The sequence below is a fragment of the Cuculus canorus genome, chromosome 7 (assembly GCF_017976375.1).
Source record: "Cuculus canorus isolate bCucCan1 chromosome 7, bCucCan1.pri, whole genome shotgun sequence".
Lineage (NCBI taxonomy): Eukaryota > Metazoa > Chordata > Aves > Cuculiformes > Cuculidae > Cuculus > Cuculus canorus.
Genome location: NC_071407.1, coordinates 8,097,231 through 8,117,343, shown reverse-complemented (window position 1 = coordinate 8,117,343; position 20,113 = coordinate 8,097,231). Strand labels below are relative to the sequence as shown.

Here is a 20,113-nt window from a genome sequence, read left to right as displayed (position 1 = left end):
ATTGTACACCAACTTCACAAATTCACTATCATCTTACATACACAAACCTCACTCTGGGTTTTCTATCAAATGTTCTGGAATTTTTTCTTTTTAATATTTTACGGTGAAAATTCTCAGTCCCCTTTAGCAGTCTTAGGGCTTCACAAGCAAAGGTAAAAATCTCTGAATACTAAGCAGACTCAAACAGCAAATATTATCCTTAGAGCTCATTCTGAGGGTAATGAATGAGCAGTGGAAAATATTTTTTCATTAAAAATGTTTGTCTTTGAAATAAATAATTTTTTTCTTGCATGCACCACAAAATGACTGAGATTATGCACCTTATTTTAGCTGCACACAAATAGATCACCTAGAATAAAGTTGGTCATGTGGGTATCTTCCACACTATTAGAAGAGGCAGTACCTTCAACAGCTGATTCATCCTATCTAATCTGAAGATGTATTTTAGGAGAAGTCAATTAAGTCTCTGGAGGCTCTTCTCTCTCCCCAATTTGGCTTAGACGGCATCTCAAAGGAGGATAAAATGAGCATCAAATACCAGAATGGGGAGGGGAAAACATACCACAGAGCTTTTTATGTTTCCTCCTGGGCTGTTGGCTTCTGCATGAGAGAGGGTGCAACATTCTTGAACTGGAGAAAATAGACAATCCCCACTGCAAAAGGCTCAGACAGTGGAAAATGAAACTGTCAGTCATTTTGCATAAGCTGTGACAACACACCTGCAAACTGTACCTGAAAAAGGCAAGTGAAGCTTCTAGGAAGAGTCATTAACTTGTGCACATAAGCACGCAAGACATGGAGGTAAATGGAAAAGCTAAATAAAAAGCAGAAGATAGAAGAAAGCTCATATCAGATAACACTGGTATCTTTTGTTCCTAAGATAAATTACCTTTGCCCAGAAAAAAGCAATGCAGTTGACGCAAGCCACCCTGCAGAAATATTTAATAAGGTAGCATACAGAAAAGCTCTGGTTCAGATAGAGTAGATCAGTGTTAGTACAGAGGTTATACTACTGATCACACTGAAAGGGCTATAAAGTGACAGAATACTCTGGAAGGTGGTAAAATTAATCTCAGGACTAAGAAATAAACAAATAAATAAGTTCATTAGTGATGTTGGGCAAACAGTATAATGTCAAAACATGCTGCCAATACAGAACCCAGCTGGGTCAGGAAGGACAGAATGATTTTTAGAACAAAATCATAGGGAAGAATTAAAAAAAAAGGTAACAGAAACTTGAAAAGGTTTTAAGAAAAATCACTGAACACAAACCCAAGCTCTCTAGAGCAGGTCTATTAAGTTTGATATGTTTGGGCCACTGTAGCCAAGTGTTTTTAATCCAGGTAGAAGAGTTTTTCACACTGACACAAAAAAACCCCAAACCTCTGAACAAACAGGCCACACACAAATTCCAGAAACTTGAGGAATATCTTTAATCAGAAGTAATAGGCCTACACAGCTTTCAAGGAGATAATGGGGCCACAAATTGTCCTTGGTGTTCCCTTGCTTTATCAAAGAATTATGATTATGTAATACTCTAACATAAAACTCCTTGAGCCTCATGAATAAACCATGGTGATTCTTTGGATAGAAGTTTCTTCCCTCACTCAGAAATGTCTAAAAACTTGTACTTAACCAGTTGATTACTCACTTAATAACAAAAACTCCTCTTAAGCATTTTGCCCTTCAATTTCCAGTTGCAAGTAATATTGCTGGTATCACATTGGAAGAGCAGTAGTCTCTAAAACTGTTAGATTCCAGTCAATTCAGTTACTGCTTCATAGTTTATGGGCACAAATTTCACATGAATAACAATTTTAATGATTTTCAATTAAACTTACACAGCTTAGGCATATGGGTATTTGTAAAAAAACTAACTTACATCCCTCTCTCATACTAAGAAGTATTTGGAATTTACAGTGATGGACATAGATTTATAAACATTTTCTGAGGCAGGAAGAGGTTTTCAAATCCATCTCCAACTTTACATTTGATATCACCATCATTCTGTCTCAGAGCTTAAACTCTATCTTAACTCATACTTCAAAGGGAATGAGAACAGTGTTGTGTCATACCAGTATCTGTCTCAGAACTATGCCTACCACTAACTTTTAATTTGAGAACAGTTAAATTTCTTTTTCATTCCAAATACATCATCATTACTATTCCTCAACTTTAAGTCAGGTCTTATCCTCCTGTGCATTGCAAGGTATTTCATAATTCTGATTTTAAGAAGGTGTGGATGATGGTTTGCTGTAATTACATCAGCACTACTGGAATAAAAAGAACAAACTCAAAACTCCAGTGATTCAGAGAAAGATACCACCATCAGTTCCTTAAGAGAGTTAAAATACTTATCATCTTTGTCTCCAGCCTTTTGCTTTTTATTTTTTTTACAGGATCCTTATATCAAAGGGATTTATATATGCATACACATACATATATATGCTATGGTATATCATCACGCTGACATGAAAGCATAACTAAAGAAAATTTACAATAAATACAGCCTTTTAACTACATCAACAGATATATGCCATAATATAAATTGTTTACTTAAATTAAACTGCTGCAGATTCTGTCAGGCAGTAAAATAACAGAGTAGACTTTGATATTTAAAAATACAGTACATGGTTACTCTTTCAGTTCTGAAGTGGAAATACCTTAGGTTTCTATAAACGGTGTTTCTAAAGTTTTCATGGAACACTACACAAGCCCTATCAAAATGCAAATATTTGCATATTTCAACCTAATCAACAATGCCAGACATCAGGAATGACAAGAAATGTACCAGTACTAACATTTTCACAGTCTTAACTATACCAGAATCCAGCCCAAACGTCTACTGCCACTTGTAAAATCAACATAGGAAATAGGGGCTTAAACAATTGCCTGCACAGAATATACAGACCACGCAACTGAATACTGTTTTCTACCCTAGTGCATAAAGGTTTCATATAGACCCTTGGACACACGTTTCTAGAGCATGATTCTCAATGCTCATTTTCAATCATCTAGAGCAGGAAGTTGGGTGATGTGCTTTGCAGCTCTCCTTCCTACCCACACACCTACATGGCCTTTCCTCTGAAACCTGAGAACAAGAGGGGAGAGAGTATATCCCAATCTCAACATGATGTACCGAATAAGGAAACAGTCAGTATGTTCACTCAGATCAGGAGCTGGGAAGCATTCCTGCACCCCACAACTCACTATAGTTGTCATGAACTCACTATAGTCACTCATGAACTTGCATGATATCAAGTCGGAACGCTGTATAGTCGCAGTCCAAATGAACTATCCTCACTATCAGATCTATACACTCTTCCTGCAGCCTTCCACTTCATAACTTTCCAAATAGATCCTATGGACACCAGCCTCCTCTAATGAGTGACCCTGGCATGTGTCTAAAGAAGGTCCATCCAGTAACCTGAATTAAGCAGATGTTTTGTAACATAACTGTGCACAGTCACCTAATCACAATGTCATAATGCATCCACACATAGAGTGCAAATCAAAGCTGCAAATACAACTTTCCTTCTGATATTACCTAATTGCTAAAAGCTTAACTCCACAAGGTATATCGTGTTCTTATAGGGCCTGGTTAGTTTGCTTGGGGTTTTCTTCTTGTTGGAGTACAAGGAGGGTGCAGCACAACAAGCCTGAGAAAGCTGACACTCCACAGTATGGTGCTGTAGAGATCCATTCGGCTCTCAACAACTTGTCTCTAAGCAAGACTACCCAACTTGAGCTAAGAAATTAAGCATCAGTTTTTAATGCTTCTTGTACAGCAGTATTACAGTATTACCATTAAATAGCTCACTTTACTATGTCAAACGTGTCTGATGACTTCCAGCTAAAGAGAGAGATTCAGCAATCTTGTGTTCTTTCCTTGAGCATACTGTCATGCAGAGAAATCAATCTCTTATTTTTCTTACAAATTACCCCAACATATTCACTACAATTAAACTCAGTCTTTGTTTCAACTAGCAGTAAATATATCTGTTCGTCTTTGTGCACAACTTCTCTGTCCTGTTACCTGCAATTTATATGCTTTCCATTCCTGGCTTCCCTTCTCTCTCTCTCATTTGTGTTTTCATTTCTCTGCAGTTTCTATGTATACTATTATTCTATAATTCTATTTGCACTAGCTCTATACTCTGGCCCCAACACTTTCTCTTCAATAACACGTTACCTTTTCACTGGTTGTAAAGGGTGTACGTCAGTGCCGTAGGACACTCATGCAAGTTAACTTAGGAGCCAATGGCAGCATAAATGAGCAACTCTCTCCTAGTGAAGTATCACCTTGCCATCAGGTGGCTCCCAAAAGACCCAGCAGTGATAGAATATTTTGGGTTATACCAGAGGGCTGCAGCTCACCTGCATTTTCCCTGTAAGCTGAAACAGTTAAAACAAACTACCAAGCAACCAAAAAAAACCTTGCATGATTTGATGTCTCTTCATTGCAGATCATATAAATACAGGTAAGAATGAAAAGGACATGTTTCTCTTTTCCCACATCTAGTGAATAACATAAAGATAGTGGATTCTTAAGTTTGAAGTACTGCAAAGACATTTGAGCAGATGACACCGTGCTTGATGTCCCTTGACACAAGCAAACATTCCAACCAAAAGCAGTTTTATGTCTTCCTGTCTTTTGTAGAAACAGGGATTTAGGTGTGTTATATATTACTGTCAAAGCAACGCAACAGAACAGAAATCAGTGTCAGCTCTTAATGTGTTTAAACACTACCAGTTTCAAAAAAAAGAAGGGCTCAGCTTTCACATGGGAACCAAAACTATGCTTTCTTATAATTGCTGCTTCCCTTGATATTTGTCATAGTACTTTCAGAACTTATGAAAAAAAGAGTGTCACATTGAAAAGTTCTCAGATTTCTCATTGAAATGTCAGAAAAGAATATAAAAACAGGCAAATCTATTTCAAACTCTTCTCACTATTCTGTCCCTTTTGCCACTTCATTGCTATGACATATCTTTGTTGTTTCACATGGAGACAGTTCTGTCCTGGACTCATTTGAACTGATTAAGACAGAGCTCAAACAAAATTCCTGTCTTTTCTTGCACTAAAATAAAGTAAATGTCAGTCAAATGTAAGATAGTAGAAATTGCTTAGAATGACAGAGCGAGAATTTAGACTTCTGAGTTCATGAAGATAAATCCTATATTCCAGAGATGCACGTAGTTGCCAGAAAATTTCTAAATGGCCATTTTTTAACTGCCCAACTATTAGACCTGGAACCACTGAAAACATGGAAGTCCTGGAGATAAACAGATAATTTTCTTTATTGAGTATACACTATGAAAAGTGTTAGATTCACTTACATAAACAACAACTGTTGTAAACAACAGAAACTATATACATAATAGTGCAGTTACACCCCTGTTGCCAGTGCAGGTGTATTCCCACATAGAATTCCCTCTTATTAAATATAATGAAAAAGGAAAATGATATTACTAATCACTGTGGGAAGAGAGAATTGGGGTCATTGAGCCTGAAAAAGCAGGTGCCAGGGAGGCCTTGTAGCAGCCTTTTAGTACCTAAAGCGGCCCTACAAAAAGTTGGAGAGGGACATTTTTACAAGGGTATGGAGTGACAGAATAAGGAGTAATGGCTTTAAACTGAAAGAGGGGACATTTAAATTAGATACAAGGAAGAAATTCTATACCATGAAGGTGGTGAGGCACTGGAATAGGTTGCCCAGAGAAGGTCTGGATGCCTCACCCCTGGAAGTACTTAAAGCCAGGTTGGACTGGGCTTTGAGCTACCTGGGTTGCTCCAACCACCCAATAGCAAGTAGGCTGGAACTGGATGATCTTTAAGATCTCTTCCAACCCAATGCATTCAATGATTCTATTAGATAAGAGAATCAGAGGATTCACTTCAAATGTGACATGTAAAGGAAAGTTTATACCACTAAAGAAACTGAGAACATAGCTTAGAATTCAGACTTACCAGTCTTGGTCAAATATCGAACATTCGTCATGACTCCTTCAGTGTAAGCTCCAGGTTCATAATTGTCCATCTCACCCGAAACAATATGAGCTACTCTTGACGCACGCCCTCGGATTGCACCTGCTGCACGATCTAAATCGTCCACATTTTGCTCTCTCAATGCAATGATACACTTGTTCACATCCTCAAGAATATGGCTTTCTGCAAATAAAACAACATTTCTTTTAAGACGACAGTTCTTACACAATCGGATGCATTTTTAGACAAAGAGTGGATTGCATTTTTTGCTTCCCTGTTGAAATGTATCGGCCAACAAAAGCTTGGATAAAAAATTTACAATATGAAATATGCACTTTACTGTCCTTAAAATCCTTAAAACAATATATTGATTCTTAGAATTCAAAGGCACAGTAATACTTCCCCATAAGCAACAGCAACAATAAAATACTGAGTCTGAAATTGAGAAAAATATGAAAATCACAAAACTTTACATAGTCAGTGAATATTTGTAGAATGAAGAAAAATTTAAAGGGATTAAAGCTGCTACTTATTGTTGAAAACTTCTTATGCCACTGTGACAAAAGGTTCTACGATGAGATAAATCTCTGTCACAAAACAACTGCTCCGACTTCTTCTACATCAACATGGTAGGATGCGCTTGCTAAATCAAATTCTTATGTGAATAGAAAGAGCAGTATTTTTGCCTGATACTAAAATTACATTATTACTTATTAAATTCTTGCAATATATATCACTATTACAAAGTGCATATTGATTTCATATTTTCTGCACAATTTAGGATTTCTTCTTATTTATTGTAACATTTTACTGTATTGCTATGTATATTATTGGTTTGTGTACTATTGGCGGCATTCAAATAAATATGTGTAGATGTATATCTATGCACACATACATACAGCTTCTCATATCACTACAATAACATAGGACTGGCTTTCCTGCTACAGCTACACTATTTCACTGTGCCTTCTACAACACTACACCACTACCCTTCAGCTATCTCTGTCATCCCCTAATGACAGGATTTCTTTTTTCAATTATCATGCTTTCATTCCTACAATATTCTTTTCCTTTTTATAATATTCTGCTTTAGAAATCATCATTACATAACAAATTCAATGTCCCATTGAGGAAATTAAGAAATTATTGGTTTCTTTTTCTTTTCTGCAGTTTGGCAACTGGTTTATTGATGACCCTTGTTAAATGATTTGCCACAGCATATCCAACCCTAAACATTTTACTTTTACAATAAATTGGACAACCTCGGTAACTCAGACATATAAAAACACCATGAAGTAATCTTGAATTACTAACTGTGTGGCGTGACTATTCTGGGGTTCTACCTACGCAAAAAAATTTTGAATTCTGGTTCAGTTTATGAAACTGCTACATCACAGAATACTTCTGCGAATATGGAATGGCCATGTCCTTTGAAGGACATGTCACCAATCTCCAAGTTCAGCATTAAAAGAAAAGTTTAACAGTGGTGGCTTTTTTAGGACTGTTTATTCAGTCTGCCCGTGTTCTGTAACTGCACACGTGAACCACCATCTGCATGGAAGTAAAGCAATAAGAGGACTGGCAACTATTTCAGTTCCTCCCATGTCAAACACAGTACATGAAACCGTGAAACAAAGGAGCAAATGACAAGATGCACAAAGGTGTTCCAAGAAGTACCCGGTACTATACAGGTTAATAGCTCATCTTTTTGTTTTCAGGCATCTCTGTTTGTTTGCTTTCCACAGTGGGAGGCTTCCAAACAACCCAGTTTCGGAATGCGCACGTGGTTGAAAAAGGCTGAAGCACTGAAGAGAAGAGAGGGTGACATGCACAGAACGCAGGAGAAAGGACTTACAAACCCCCATTTCTGTTGCCATAATTATGTCCAAAATGAAACAATATAGATCACTACTGCATTTGGTTTAATATTATCCAAGTATTAATAGAGATAATTACAGAAATGGATATGTCGTCCACTTTTTTTTTTTTAGGGCCTTTTTGTGGAGACTACACTGCCTTTTAAACTATTCAGCCAAGACAGTGACCGAAGGGGGTTGTCCTTGTGTTTACAAAGGTAAGGCTCTTCTGCTATACACCCAGTGAAAACTCCATAACAGAAAAACATAGTTTACTGGTTATCTTGTGTGATATGAATCTCAAGTAAATTTCAAAAATAAACATTGCATGTGGCCTAATGAAAATACTATATAAATGGAATGCATCATGGAAAGCTCCCAGTTTCCAAGCCATTCTAAGATATGTCAAAATTGAGTGCACCCTCAGCAAGTTTGCAGATGACACCAAGCCGAGTGGTGTAGTTGCCATACCAGAAGGAGAGGGTGTCATCCAGAGGGACCTGGACAGGCTGGAGAAGTGGGCCTCTGAGAACCTCATGAGGTTCAACAAGGCCAACTGTAAGGTCCTGCACCTGGGTCGGGGCAATCCCCGTTTTCAGTAAACAATGAGGGATGACGTGCTTGAGAGCAGCCCTGCAGAGAAGAACTTAGGGGTGTTGCTCGATGAGAAGCTCAACGTGAGCCGGCAATGTGCACTCACAGTCCATAAGGCCAACCGTATCCTGGGCTGCATCAAAAGAAGCGTGGCCAGCAGGGCGAGGGAGGGGATTCTGCCCCTCTATTCCTCTCTTGTGAGACCTCATCTGGAATACTGTGTCCAGTTCTGGAATCCTCAGCATAAGAAAGAGATGGAGCTGTTGGAATAGGTCCAGAGGAGGGCTACAAAGATGACCCAAGGGCTGGAGCACCTCCCATATGAGGACAGGCTGAGAGAGTTGGGCTTGTTCAGCCTGGAGAAGAGAAGGCTCTGAGGAGATCTTATAGTGACTTTCCAGCACCTGAAGGGGCTACATGACAGCTGGGGAGGGGCTGTTCATAAAGGCCTGTGGTGATAGGACCAGGGGGAATAGGTATAAACTGGAGAGGGGCAGATTTACACTAGACATTAGGAAGAATTTCTTCACCATGAGAGTGGTGAGGCACAGGCACAGGCTGCCCAGAGAAGCTGTGGCTGCCCCATCCCTGGAGGTGTTCAAGGCCAGGTTGGATGGAGCCTTGGGCAGCCTGATCCAGTGGGAGGTGCCCCTGCCCATGGCAGGGGGGTTGGAACTAGATGATCTTCTTCAAGGTCCCTTCCAACCCAAACTATTCTATAATTCTATGATTATAAAAAAGGTATTGTCATGGAGAAACAAAAAGCAAACTTGATGCCAGATGCTCAACAAAAATGCAATTAGACCTGCATGTTGTGGTCTGAGATTCCAATTAACTGCTTCCTTCCAAATTTGTAAGAATACTTTTAAGTCATTTTAGAATCTGACTATCAAACCCTATAATAATATTAGGGAGTATAAATTAAAATGTGATATATCCTTCCAGATAACATATCTCAAAGAAAAAATGGATACAGATTTTACTTTTTTTATGTATACCGTCCATCCATACACTGTACCATGTAAGGGGTCAGTTGAAAACTTGACAAATGTCACACTTCTATCAAAAACTCACAAGCTCTTGCCAGCATGACAGAATTCACAGTCAATACCTGCACTCCATAAGCATAAATGACCTTGACTCCACACACTGGTGTAGTAGTGTTGCACAGCAGTAGCCTTTCTCCATATCCACAGCCAACATGCAGTATTGCACAATGTTCTGAAGCTCTTCCCACATGAAGTGCTTCACAATCAATAAAACATTGCTTAACTTAATTTTCCCAAGGCACAAACAAGCTTCTACATCTACCTTAGCACATCTAATGGAAAAGGAAAGAAACCAGCACTGACCACAGTCCATCTGAGTTTGTTTTAACCTGTATCTTTCTCACAGATGCTTCTTCCTCTTATACAAAATGCATTAGATCAAGTTTTGATTTTCATCCAAGTATCCTACCTTCCAAAGCAGAGAAGGAAGATTAGAATGATGTACCATCCTTTTGTCATGAGTCAGAGTGTCTAGCATAGGAGTTAATTGTAACAGTGGAATGATAGATGTTCAAAGAAATTGTCAAATTGCCACGGTCACCACAGCAATTATCATGAGTGGTGCACTGTACCTTCTCATTTTCTTTTGGGATCTTGGTTTTAGTTGTACTGGCCAAAAATCATATCTCAGCTGAGTTAACCACTGGATAATAAAGCTGTCTGACAAAGCCATGACTCAGACTGTCTCTGGAACAAAATCAATAGCTCTTCCTTTCCATGTCATCTGAAAAAAAAGATGAGTGATGCCCTTCCACACCACTTGGCACTGATAAGGCCTCGTTTGAAACACTTTTTATTAAAGTTTCTCCACTCAGTTCAAGAAAATTGTGAACCAAATGGAGACATTACAGAAAAAAAAAAACAGAAAAAAGGAAAAGATTTATTAGAAATTTAAGAAATATAGTATATGAAGAAGCATTAGAAATCTTTGTTTGGTCTCCTGAAAACAAGATGGAAAATAAAACATACTTTTGTGCAAGCCCTAAATCATAAAATTAGATGTAGAAATGTATGCAGCGATAGTTTAACCTGACTAAAATTATTCCTATCTTTTATGATCTGTTGACACAATAAAATAGGAAGCAAAGAAACTTTCTAAAATAAGTAAACTTTGTTTCAAACTACACCTGCTCTCTGGGCAAGGTAATTTGCAGAGATACTACAAAAAGGATTCTGAGTTTTCCAATAAAGGCACTACCTTGTATGGCAAAAGGCATGCTTCTGCAGACTCATAATGTTTTGGTGAACCCCAAAAACACATCTGATAGAAAATAATTATTAATAATATCCATAGATTAATCTAGTAATTTCTGGTGCCAAAGTTAAGAGAACAAGACCACTAAGCAAAAGGTCAAAACCTCAGCATAAAATTCCCTGTTATCATTCTTCCTGCATTCAGATTAAAAAAAAGTTGCATTTAATGCCCAACTTTTTCCTACACACCAAAATTCAGAGAATACTCAAGGCAAGATCTCCATAAGCAATCTTATTAAGCAGATTTTCTTCACACTTGAGGCTCTTTTAATATAATATCTACATTCTACAAGGAAGACAGTGTCTTAGTCACTATTCAAAAAAGAAAATACTGGTAATCACTTAACATTCAAAGCTCCTGGCAACTTCAATAGAAGATTTTTAAAATTAATAAGGAAGCGGAGAAAAAATAATTATGCAGAACCAGGAAAATAAATATCCTTTCTTCTCTGACTGTATTAACTAAATATATTTTATCTGCCAAAACTAAGAAACTAGATGATAAATTCTAATATTATTTGTCGCTAACCTAGCTGACAACACTGCCATTCTGTCTCAGACTAAGAGTGGTATGGAGAGGCAGGGTTCACAATGGTCTGCCATTTACGCAAAGGCACGGATAGTGCTTCCAAAACACTCAGTTTTAGACACATACACCTATAAAATAAAACACACATAAATGTCTACTGTTATCTCCATCTCAAAATAAGGCAAGAAGGAAGAACCAGAGAGATACAGGCTAAAGTTTCACCTCAGTTCCTGGAAAAGTTATGGAACAAGATCAGATGGGAGGCATTTCCAGACACTTGAAGGACAGAGAGATGATTAGGAATAAACAGAATTTATTTACCGAGGCCAAATCAAGCATGGCAAAACTGATTGCATTCACTGATGAAGGACTGGCTCTGTGGATGAGGGGAGTATATTGGTTATTGCTTACCTAAAGAACATTTTTGGCACAGTATCCCACAACCTCCTTAACTAAAAAAATAGTCATAGCATCAGGATGAGTGAATAACAAAGTGGATGAAGCAGCAGTCAGACCATCAGGCCCACAGAGACGTGATCAGTAGTTTAAAGTCAAACCAGTGGCCAGCTAGGACAGCTGCTCAATTGGAAGGGCCAATGCTGAGGCTGATAGTTTAACGTCTTCATTAACACCTCGGGTAATAACACAGAACACACCTTCAGAAAGTCTGGAGGTGGCAACCGCTTGGCTGACTGACTGGGTGGTACTCTAGAGGACAGGACTGCCATTCAGAGCAACCATGACAAATGCACCAAGAAGCATTTGGTCAGAACTTGAGGCAAAGGAAACCTAGGTAAGGGGGAGGAAGAAGAAAATTCTTCATTATGAGCATGGAGAAACACTTGAACAAATTGCCTGTAGGGAACAGAAATGAACTGATGCAGAGAAATGGGTGCAAATGCTTTTGTTTTCAGGTGCTACATAAAATAAAATAAATTATTATCACTTTAAAACAACACTGAGAAAGTCTGTCACAACTACAATCTCTTCCTGAAAGGAGAATTGTGATCAAAAGAGAGATCAAATTTGGAAAAGTACACATGAAAGCCTTCTGAGTTAATATGTTTGCCTCACGCTAATAGGCACTAGGCTGCAAGGACAGATTTTCCTAAAAGAACAACATGTCTATAAAGTGTGTCAGAAAGTTCTGCAAAAGAGTAACCTAATTTGGAGAAAGCTAAAAAAAAGTGTCCGGTATTGTGGGACATAAGCACAAAAACACTGTGGCTATTTCAGGGAGCTGGAGGCTGCATGACAACAGAACAAGACAACAAGCTACAAGACAACAGAACAATATGGATGGAAAAAGGATTTGAATGTGGGTAAGGAAAAGAGGAGATGGCATAAAGGCATCTCCTCCTGCAATGCACTGAAAGTTCTTCAGGATTTATCAATATTTGTGAGAACCACTGTAGATGACATTTGAAGGAAGAGAGAAGCAACACTTTAAATTTGATAACAAATTTCTTGTGTACATTTTTAGAAATTTCAGCCTGTAGTCTGAAACATTAACTTCAGTTTTGTTCACAGAAAACACTAACTGAAGCATGTACTTCTCTTGGATTTTACCTTAGGGTGAACAAAGTATTGATTGAGTTGGCAGCCTCTCCTTAATGTTCATTTTCATTCACATATGCACGGATGATTTCAAGATGTTCGCATTTAAACTCAAGACAGATAAAAAGAAAAAAACCAACAAGCAACTCCCACACTCCCCAAATCTCTGACCACATCACCACCAAAAAGGAACCTCTGAAAATAAGAATGCTTCTTAAAGTGACCACCTATTAATTACAGAATTGGCAGCCTGAAATGATCAGTTTAATTGGCTAATGAAGGTTTTCAGATTACAGAAAATTTCTCTCCCTGCATGAGTGAGAACCTTATAGCACTATTAATACTTTCCTGAGTTTTAATTCTTCCCCTCATTCATTTTAACATGATTACAGGAAGATTTGGTTGGTTTGAGACGCTAACCACTTGTGCTTCAGTCTTTGGCCTTAATTTCTTGGGCACAGAATTCAAGCTACGGAGAGCTTCTTGAGTTGTCAGATTCTTCATTCAGCATCTGGGTGTATTCCAGGATCTCAGGGAAATGAAGGAAGCACAATCTCCCAGAGCTTTAGATGAGCCAGGCTCTGAGAGCTCTTAGATTGAATTCAGTGTTGGCCCAGCTGTGAGCAGCAGGATGGAGTAGACCTTGAGGTCCCTTGCAGCCAGAATGGTTTTATGATTCTGTGATATAGAGCATGGGCTAAGCTGACACATGCAGGCTCCACGGATTACTGAAACACTCCTCCTCTGCATCAGCAAGGCTTTTTGCAGACTTAGTCATAAAATTCTACAGAACATTTGCCACAAACTGTCAACCTTAACTTAGATTTTTTTTCTCAGTCTTTTATCTTAGATGTAATAATACTTTCCTCACTTCCTTTTAGCTACAAGATAATGGAGAATTATTTGTCTTACAAAATCATGTCATATTGTCCTTGGTGCATGGTATCCAGTTCATAAAATACACAGGAAAACGATTTTCTTTATGCTCAGCCTGGCCCTGTTCCCTTCATGTTTACACATCTATGCATAACCAAAGCATATATTATTCTCCTCAAAACATTCCCTCTCAAAAATTATAGGACATAATTTCCTCTTTTCACCTTTATATATCTCAAGTAAAAATTCTGCGATACTTCTTTTTTTTTTTTCCAGTAGATGAAGTACAAAACTTTTCTTTAGGATTTAAATTTTCTTTTTGTTTCTTCATTCCCAATCAGCTTTTCAGCAGATTATGAGAACTGTCTCCGGGAAAATTCCTACCTACAGGAGTGGATTCTCTCTCAGCGTATAAGCTGAGGGTTACGTCACACACAAAATGCTCCATAAGCCTTTGGTCTTTTGTATCCCACTTGCCCCTTTTCAAGTCAGAGTTGCTTATATGGCTGATGAATTACAGCAAATAGAGGCTAAAAACAAAGGGGGGAAGAGGGGGAGAGTTGTATTCTCAGCACTATGGAAGTAGAGATTCAATTTTCCATATCATTTGCTCTGCCAAAAGAGAAGAGCTGAAGTCTGCAGTTTTATTGCCTTAGGTGAAATATGACTTGGCCCTAAACAGGGCATAAATAAATCTGGTTTCTGCCCTTCTATGGCTGGGAAATGGAAAATTTATTGCTGCTTTCTAAGTTCCGCATTCAAAAATCTAAATCTACCTAAAATATTATCTAACTTCATGAAAATATCTCTTAAAAACTCAGAAAGGCCTTGATAAATCATAAATCCTTAAGCTTAAAATGGCAAACACAATGTTTTCAGAATAATGGATTATCTAAAGGAATTAGTTTATGCCAGGAATTACATCAAGTTTTTCACTGAGCTCCAGTCTTATCTCATTGGAAATTATTGTCTTTTGAACAGTGAAATAACTAGCCAGCTAACAAGGAAATAGTTCATAACATCCATCTTAAAAATCAATGCATAGCTGCTATACATGTTAATCCCAGGGCAGATGCTATAGAATGAACAACTGGCAATCGTTCCAGTTTGGACCAAATTGCATAAAAGAATTTTGCAATTACTACGGAATACACAAAGTCTGTCTTTGGATCAGCTGGAGGATTTGGTCAATTTATCACATTCGAAAAGATATCGTTTCCTCTGGGAGGTGGGGAGGAATTAACAAGTATGAAAATTAATTATCTATTTCCTTCTGCTATACTAGTGGTGTATAATTGGAGACTCTTTGCATTACCTGTTTTACAGTGGCAATGTGTGCAACAAAGCAGACTCTATTATGTTAAATGGTAGCTATTTCATTTAGGTCTATAAAATACTGTCAAAAGATAATAGCCATCTGCCACTCTTAAATAATTGTTCAGGTGAAAACTCTGACTTTATGATAATATTCCCTTGTAACAGCTTTGTATCTACTATACCGAACATCTGATGGACACCTAGCAATTCTGTTTGACATAATAGCCAACCCACAGATAGGGCAAATGGTTACAGATGGAAAGTATTTAATTGACAAGAGTTAATTTGGGGTAGGAAGTCCTAAAATCTCCCTAGAAAAATTATAAACTGTAAGCTAAGATAAATTTGTCAGTTTTCATGGTGGAAACATTATACCCATCTTTGAATTGTGTTGTTTACTGTTGAAAATAATTACCTCTCAAAGTATCAGGCTTGCAGCAAGAAAAGCTGCCTTTTCACTTGATCATTTTTTTCTACTGGAGTGTAAGCTGGTATCATTTTAAGAGTCAACACTCCAGAAACATAGTTCATGTAGCACACTTTTCCCCTATTTATTATGCTGGAAGGCATATAAGCTCACAGGCTATTTGCATATGGCTTTACAGTACAGTAAAATACACAAAATGGTTGGAACAGTATGATACTGGCTAAAGTAATTTGCAGTTGCAAAAAAAAAATATGAGATAATGAGGTAAAAGGCTAATATTTAGGATTCTAAACACTGAAACAGAGAATATTTTTACTTCCATCAGTCTCCCACTGCTAAATGAGAGAAAATTCAAACAACTATCCAAGGTGCAAATGTCTAACATTTGATTTGGCATTCCAAATAAAATCAACATAACTTTAAAGGAACAAGAAAAGGCCTCCTGGCCCATCAGCTCATTCATAAAAGAACTTATTGACAATAAAAGTTTGGACATGTAAGTCAGTCTTTGTGAGACCAATGAATTCAATTAGGCACTTTCCCTGATTTTGCACTTCCCCTCCTTGATGCGCTACAGATTCCCAGCTTTGTGGAGAACAGGCACATGTCCTCTCCAACTGCTGGAGGTTCCAAAGGGTACACTGTCTTCTGACCATTGAGAAAACCTTATCAGTGTCCTACTTGCTTGTTATCAAGTTCACAAGAGGGGATCTTAAGAGAACACATCACATTCAACAATGAGCTTTTGCTCACCTAGTGCCATCTATGTATGTCTGTATTTTTAAGTTTCTTTAGTAAAGAAAACATGGATTTGACATGTGGTACAGTAGCCTGGTTGGCTAATTTTCAGTAGTAAAAGTACACATCAGAAGTTTCAGGACTACAACACAACTGTGCAATGGAAACCGCTCTCCCAGGTAAAGATCTTGTATCATGGCTTAGAAACAGAAAGTTGAGCATTCTGCACCACAGTAACACTGTGACTTTAAACTCTAGTGCCACGGATGAAAAATCTTCCTTTGATCACTTGGTTGTATTTATTTAGATACCATTTTTTAGAACATTTGTGCATGTTTCCAGTAAGTCTCATTACAAAAAGCAAGCAGATCAATTCCTGCAAAGCTGCACAACATTAAAAGCTACTGCCACGGTAGCAGCTGGAAAGCCATTAGCAACCAAACTGTTAGGAAATAAACACACAAAAAATTAATCCCAATCTGCATCAAACCCATGCATCTTAGATGATGCTCCAAGGGCTGCCAAATCTGAACTCAGCCAGATCAAATACAAAGTGAATTCCAAATGCATCAGCTTTCAAAACTCTGCAAGAAGATGACAGTAGTTTGCAAAGCTTGTGAAGAGAGAAAAAAAAACATTGCAGATAACCAATTTACTGAAATTCAGTAAAAAGTCGCAGCAATTCAGTAGGGATGGAAACTTCAAATAATCCAAAAGACTAAGTCCACTGCTGAATCACACTACCTATCTCCCTAGGGCTGCCTATCTACTGAATGACTTCACAGATTTTCTGATTAGTTCCTGTTCTCTACAGCTATGCAAGAACCTCACTACTAAAATGATCCCATAACCTTAGTAATAGGCACAGAAAACCTGGAACTAGAAGATGTTAATTTGAAATAGCAGGTTTCCACGGGACAACACTTACCAAAATATTTTCCCCAAATCACTGTTTGGTCCATGGTCCAATTTAGTGGCTAGGATATGGCACACCTAAAGAACTGGTTCAAGTGCATCAATTATCTAAGAAGTATAACACCATTATAATGTTTGCTCTTCAGTCTAAGCAATCAGACTTACAAGACTAGCTTGTACTTGGATAGATGTATCACAGTCTGTCTGCTACTTTGGGAGGGAAGAATATGGATACCAAAGGGAGGTAGGATGCAACACTAGATTTTTAGTTAAAACAAAACATATATAACGAGCATCAAAACATTTCCAGGAATAAGACATTCATCTAAAGGAAACTAAAAATAAGTGGTTGAACTACTAGTTGTGACATGTAACATATCAAGTTCTATCAAACTTGATAACAGACTAAGCAAAATTTATTACTATGGTGATAAATTTTAAGGAGTTTTGCAGTAATCAGGGGGGAAAAAAACAATATATGCATAATATCTCTCTGTTGAGCGAACTGGTAGGAACTCTTATATAAAAGAAAGCAGAGAGATCCAAACACGATGCAATGAAGAAGTGTAAGAATAGCTTTGTAGGATAGAAAGCTGTGTATCACATCCTGGGGATTTTTAAAGACAGCAGTGAACAGTGGGATCGGTGATTTATTTGGTAACTACAGATTCTATTTCCAAAAGGCTTTCAAAATGGTCTTGCAACTACTATTCTGAAACAACTCTAAGATGGCATGGGATAAGATAACAGATTTTCCTTGGTGTTACAAAACAGAAGACAGGGGACAAAAATTAGCAGTTTTCACAATTACATAAGCAAGCAGTTCCACGGTTGGCACTGAAATTGTGTGATTCAAAACTTTCAGTAATAATATCTAAAAAGGGTATTGCTTTTACAAAGGAGGGGTTTATCTTTTCTCATTTAGGACAGTTAAATTTGACAACAAAGAACTGAAGATGGCTATCACAATACCAAGTGATCAGTCAATAAAACAGACCCCATGCAAGTCAATAAACTCAAATTATTGAGTATAGTGAAAAAACAGTCCTAAACCTATGTAAAATACTGAGCTATGTATTAGTTACTAATCCTAAGCATAGAAATCTCTGAAGTCAATTAAGAAAATTCTAGAAGCACACTAGCTCGATGATGATTAAAGGTAAACAATGTTAGGATTTCCCAGGGAAGACTTGACAGTAAAGAAAAAAGGGGGGTTACTACACCAGCATAATCCAAAAGCCTAAATCTTAAACACTGCCAATAGCTTTTGTCCTTAATTCCATCTAAAACCATCCATTTCAGCAAGCAGCAGGACTAAAATCAAACCCCCTTACTTCTTCACAAAATAAACCACTAAATTGTTGAAATAACAGTTATGTGATGTTATGGAAGGTTAAAAGAACAGGTTAAACAAAAGCGTAGGAGACAGTGGAGGATATGTCCAGCAAGGTCAACGTCATATGATAGCTTTGACAGAACTTTCAGGTGGGTCGTTAAACTGATGACTGGTGAAAGCTGTATCAGCATAAGTAAACTTCGCATGCTCAGCAACACACGCAGCAAGCCTTTAGCCTTGATCAAAAAAGGAAAAATTCAAAACCATTTTCTTGCACTCCAGGTGAGATTCATGAAGAGGGAGCTTGATTGTTTTAGCTTAGTGAATTTATATTTATCCTGAAGCATACTATAGTAGGGCTAAACAAACTTGAGATAAATGGTACTGAAACTCACTGTGTAATTTACTTTCCTGTTTGGAGACCACTTCACCATAAATACCTACATATATCTCTACATAGATTTTTATATTCATTCTCTTTTAAAAAGCATGGCACGGTATTTTGCTATTGCATGTGCCAAAAAGCCAGCATGAAAACACTAAATTTAATCTTAAATCTCTGAATAGCATCTTCGTTTTTTCCCTATCTCCACGGCAATGCTAAGAGTGAATCTGTAATTGGCAATTTTTGTGATGCATTCATCTGTAAACATGTTAGTTAGACTGGAAAAACAGTGATAAACTGAAACAGAACTTTGAACTGTTGATGGAAAACTAATTATATCAAGAGAGATAGGCAAGCCAGAAACCTGAATCGTTCTCTTACTCCTCATCCATGTATTCACAGTATATTTTGCAGATTACTTTGAGTGACTTCAACTGTCCAGATTGCCATCTTACTGACTGTAACTGCCCAAAGGAGTTTGAAACATGAGCGTGATCAAAATCTAAAATTTAATGCTATAAATACTTGCAGACTGAGACCTGGCCTTATGATTCATTGTAATTGAGTGCTATTCATCTAGTGTGGTTTTTTAACATAATAAAATATGTAGTAACGTTACAAGGTTAAGAGAACAGTGCTCTCAGCTTCACAAACTGGCACCAAAGAGCACCTTAGGTCTCTTAATCCCAGAGTTCCGGATGAATGACAGCTTTTCAGTATCCGTATAGAACAAATGGATGCTATTATTAAATGGACAATTTAATGCTTTTCTTTGTCAACAGTAAAAAGAATGTTTTCCCATCCATAAATAATATGTTTGTTTGTTTTTAAACTAAAAGCATTTCACAAGAAGCTGCAGACTCTCTTTTGCATTCTAGAACAAGAAAAACGCTCTAGTGTGGTTGCAATTTACATGGCAGTTCAACAAGAACCAGAACAAGGACTTCCCCTTTCCTCAAGGAAATAGCCAAACCAATCCACCATGATTCAAATCATATACACAAAGGACACATAGGATGCACTGAACAACAAATTCCATTGCTCACCCATGAAATTGGCAATCAACCCAGGAGCTATGAGGCATCACTGACAATCGGGAGACATCCAGGAAGAGACCTTTCTACACCGACTGCAAGGTTTCCCTCACTGCCCAGCAGCAAAACCCATTAGGGACAAGAAAGAAGGTTGATTTTCCATGGCAATAGAATAAACAGGCCAAAGATGCCCTTACGTGTTCACTTATGAAAATTAAGCAGGATGTTTTTGTGCAGTAAGTGGCATATCAATACAG

The 20,113-nt window shown here is 37.7% G+C and overlaps 1 protein-coding gene across 5 annotated transcripts in view; it reads right to left on the bottom strand.

Moving 5' to 3' along the window:
- Nucleotides 1-20,113, bottom strand: part of CTNNA3 (catenin alpha 3) — a 470,553-nt gene that overhangs the window by 117,506 nt on the left and 332,934 nt on the right. For all 5 annotated transcript variants that reach the window (XM_054071284.1, XM_054071285.1, XM_009568184.2 and 2 more), the window contains one exon: nucleotides 5,972-6,172. In XM_054071284.1, coding sequence (XP_053927259.1) covers nucleotides 5,972-6,172 — 201 coding nt within the window. The remainder of the gene's footprint in view (nucleotides 1-5,971; nucleotides 6,173-20,113) is intronic.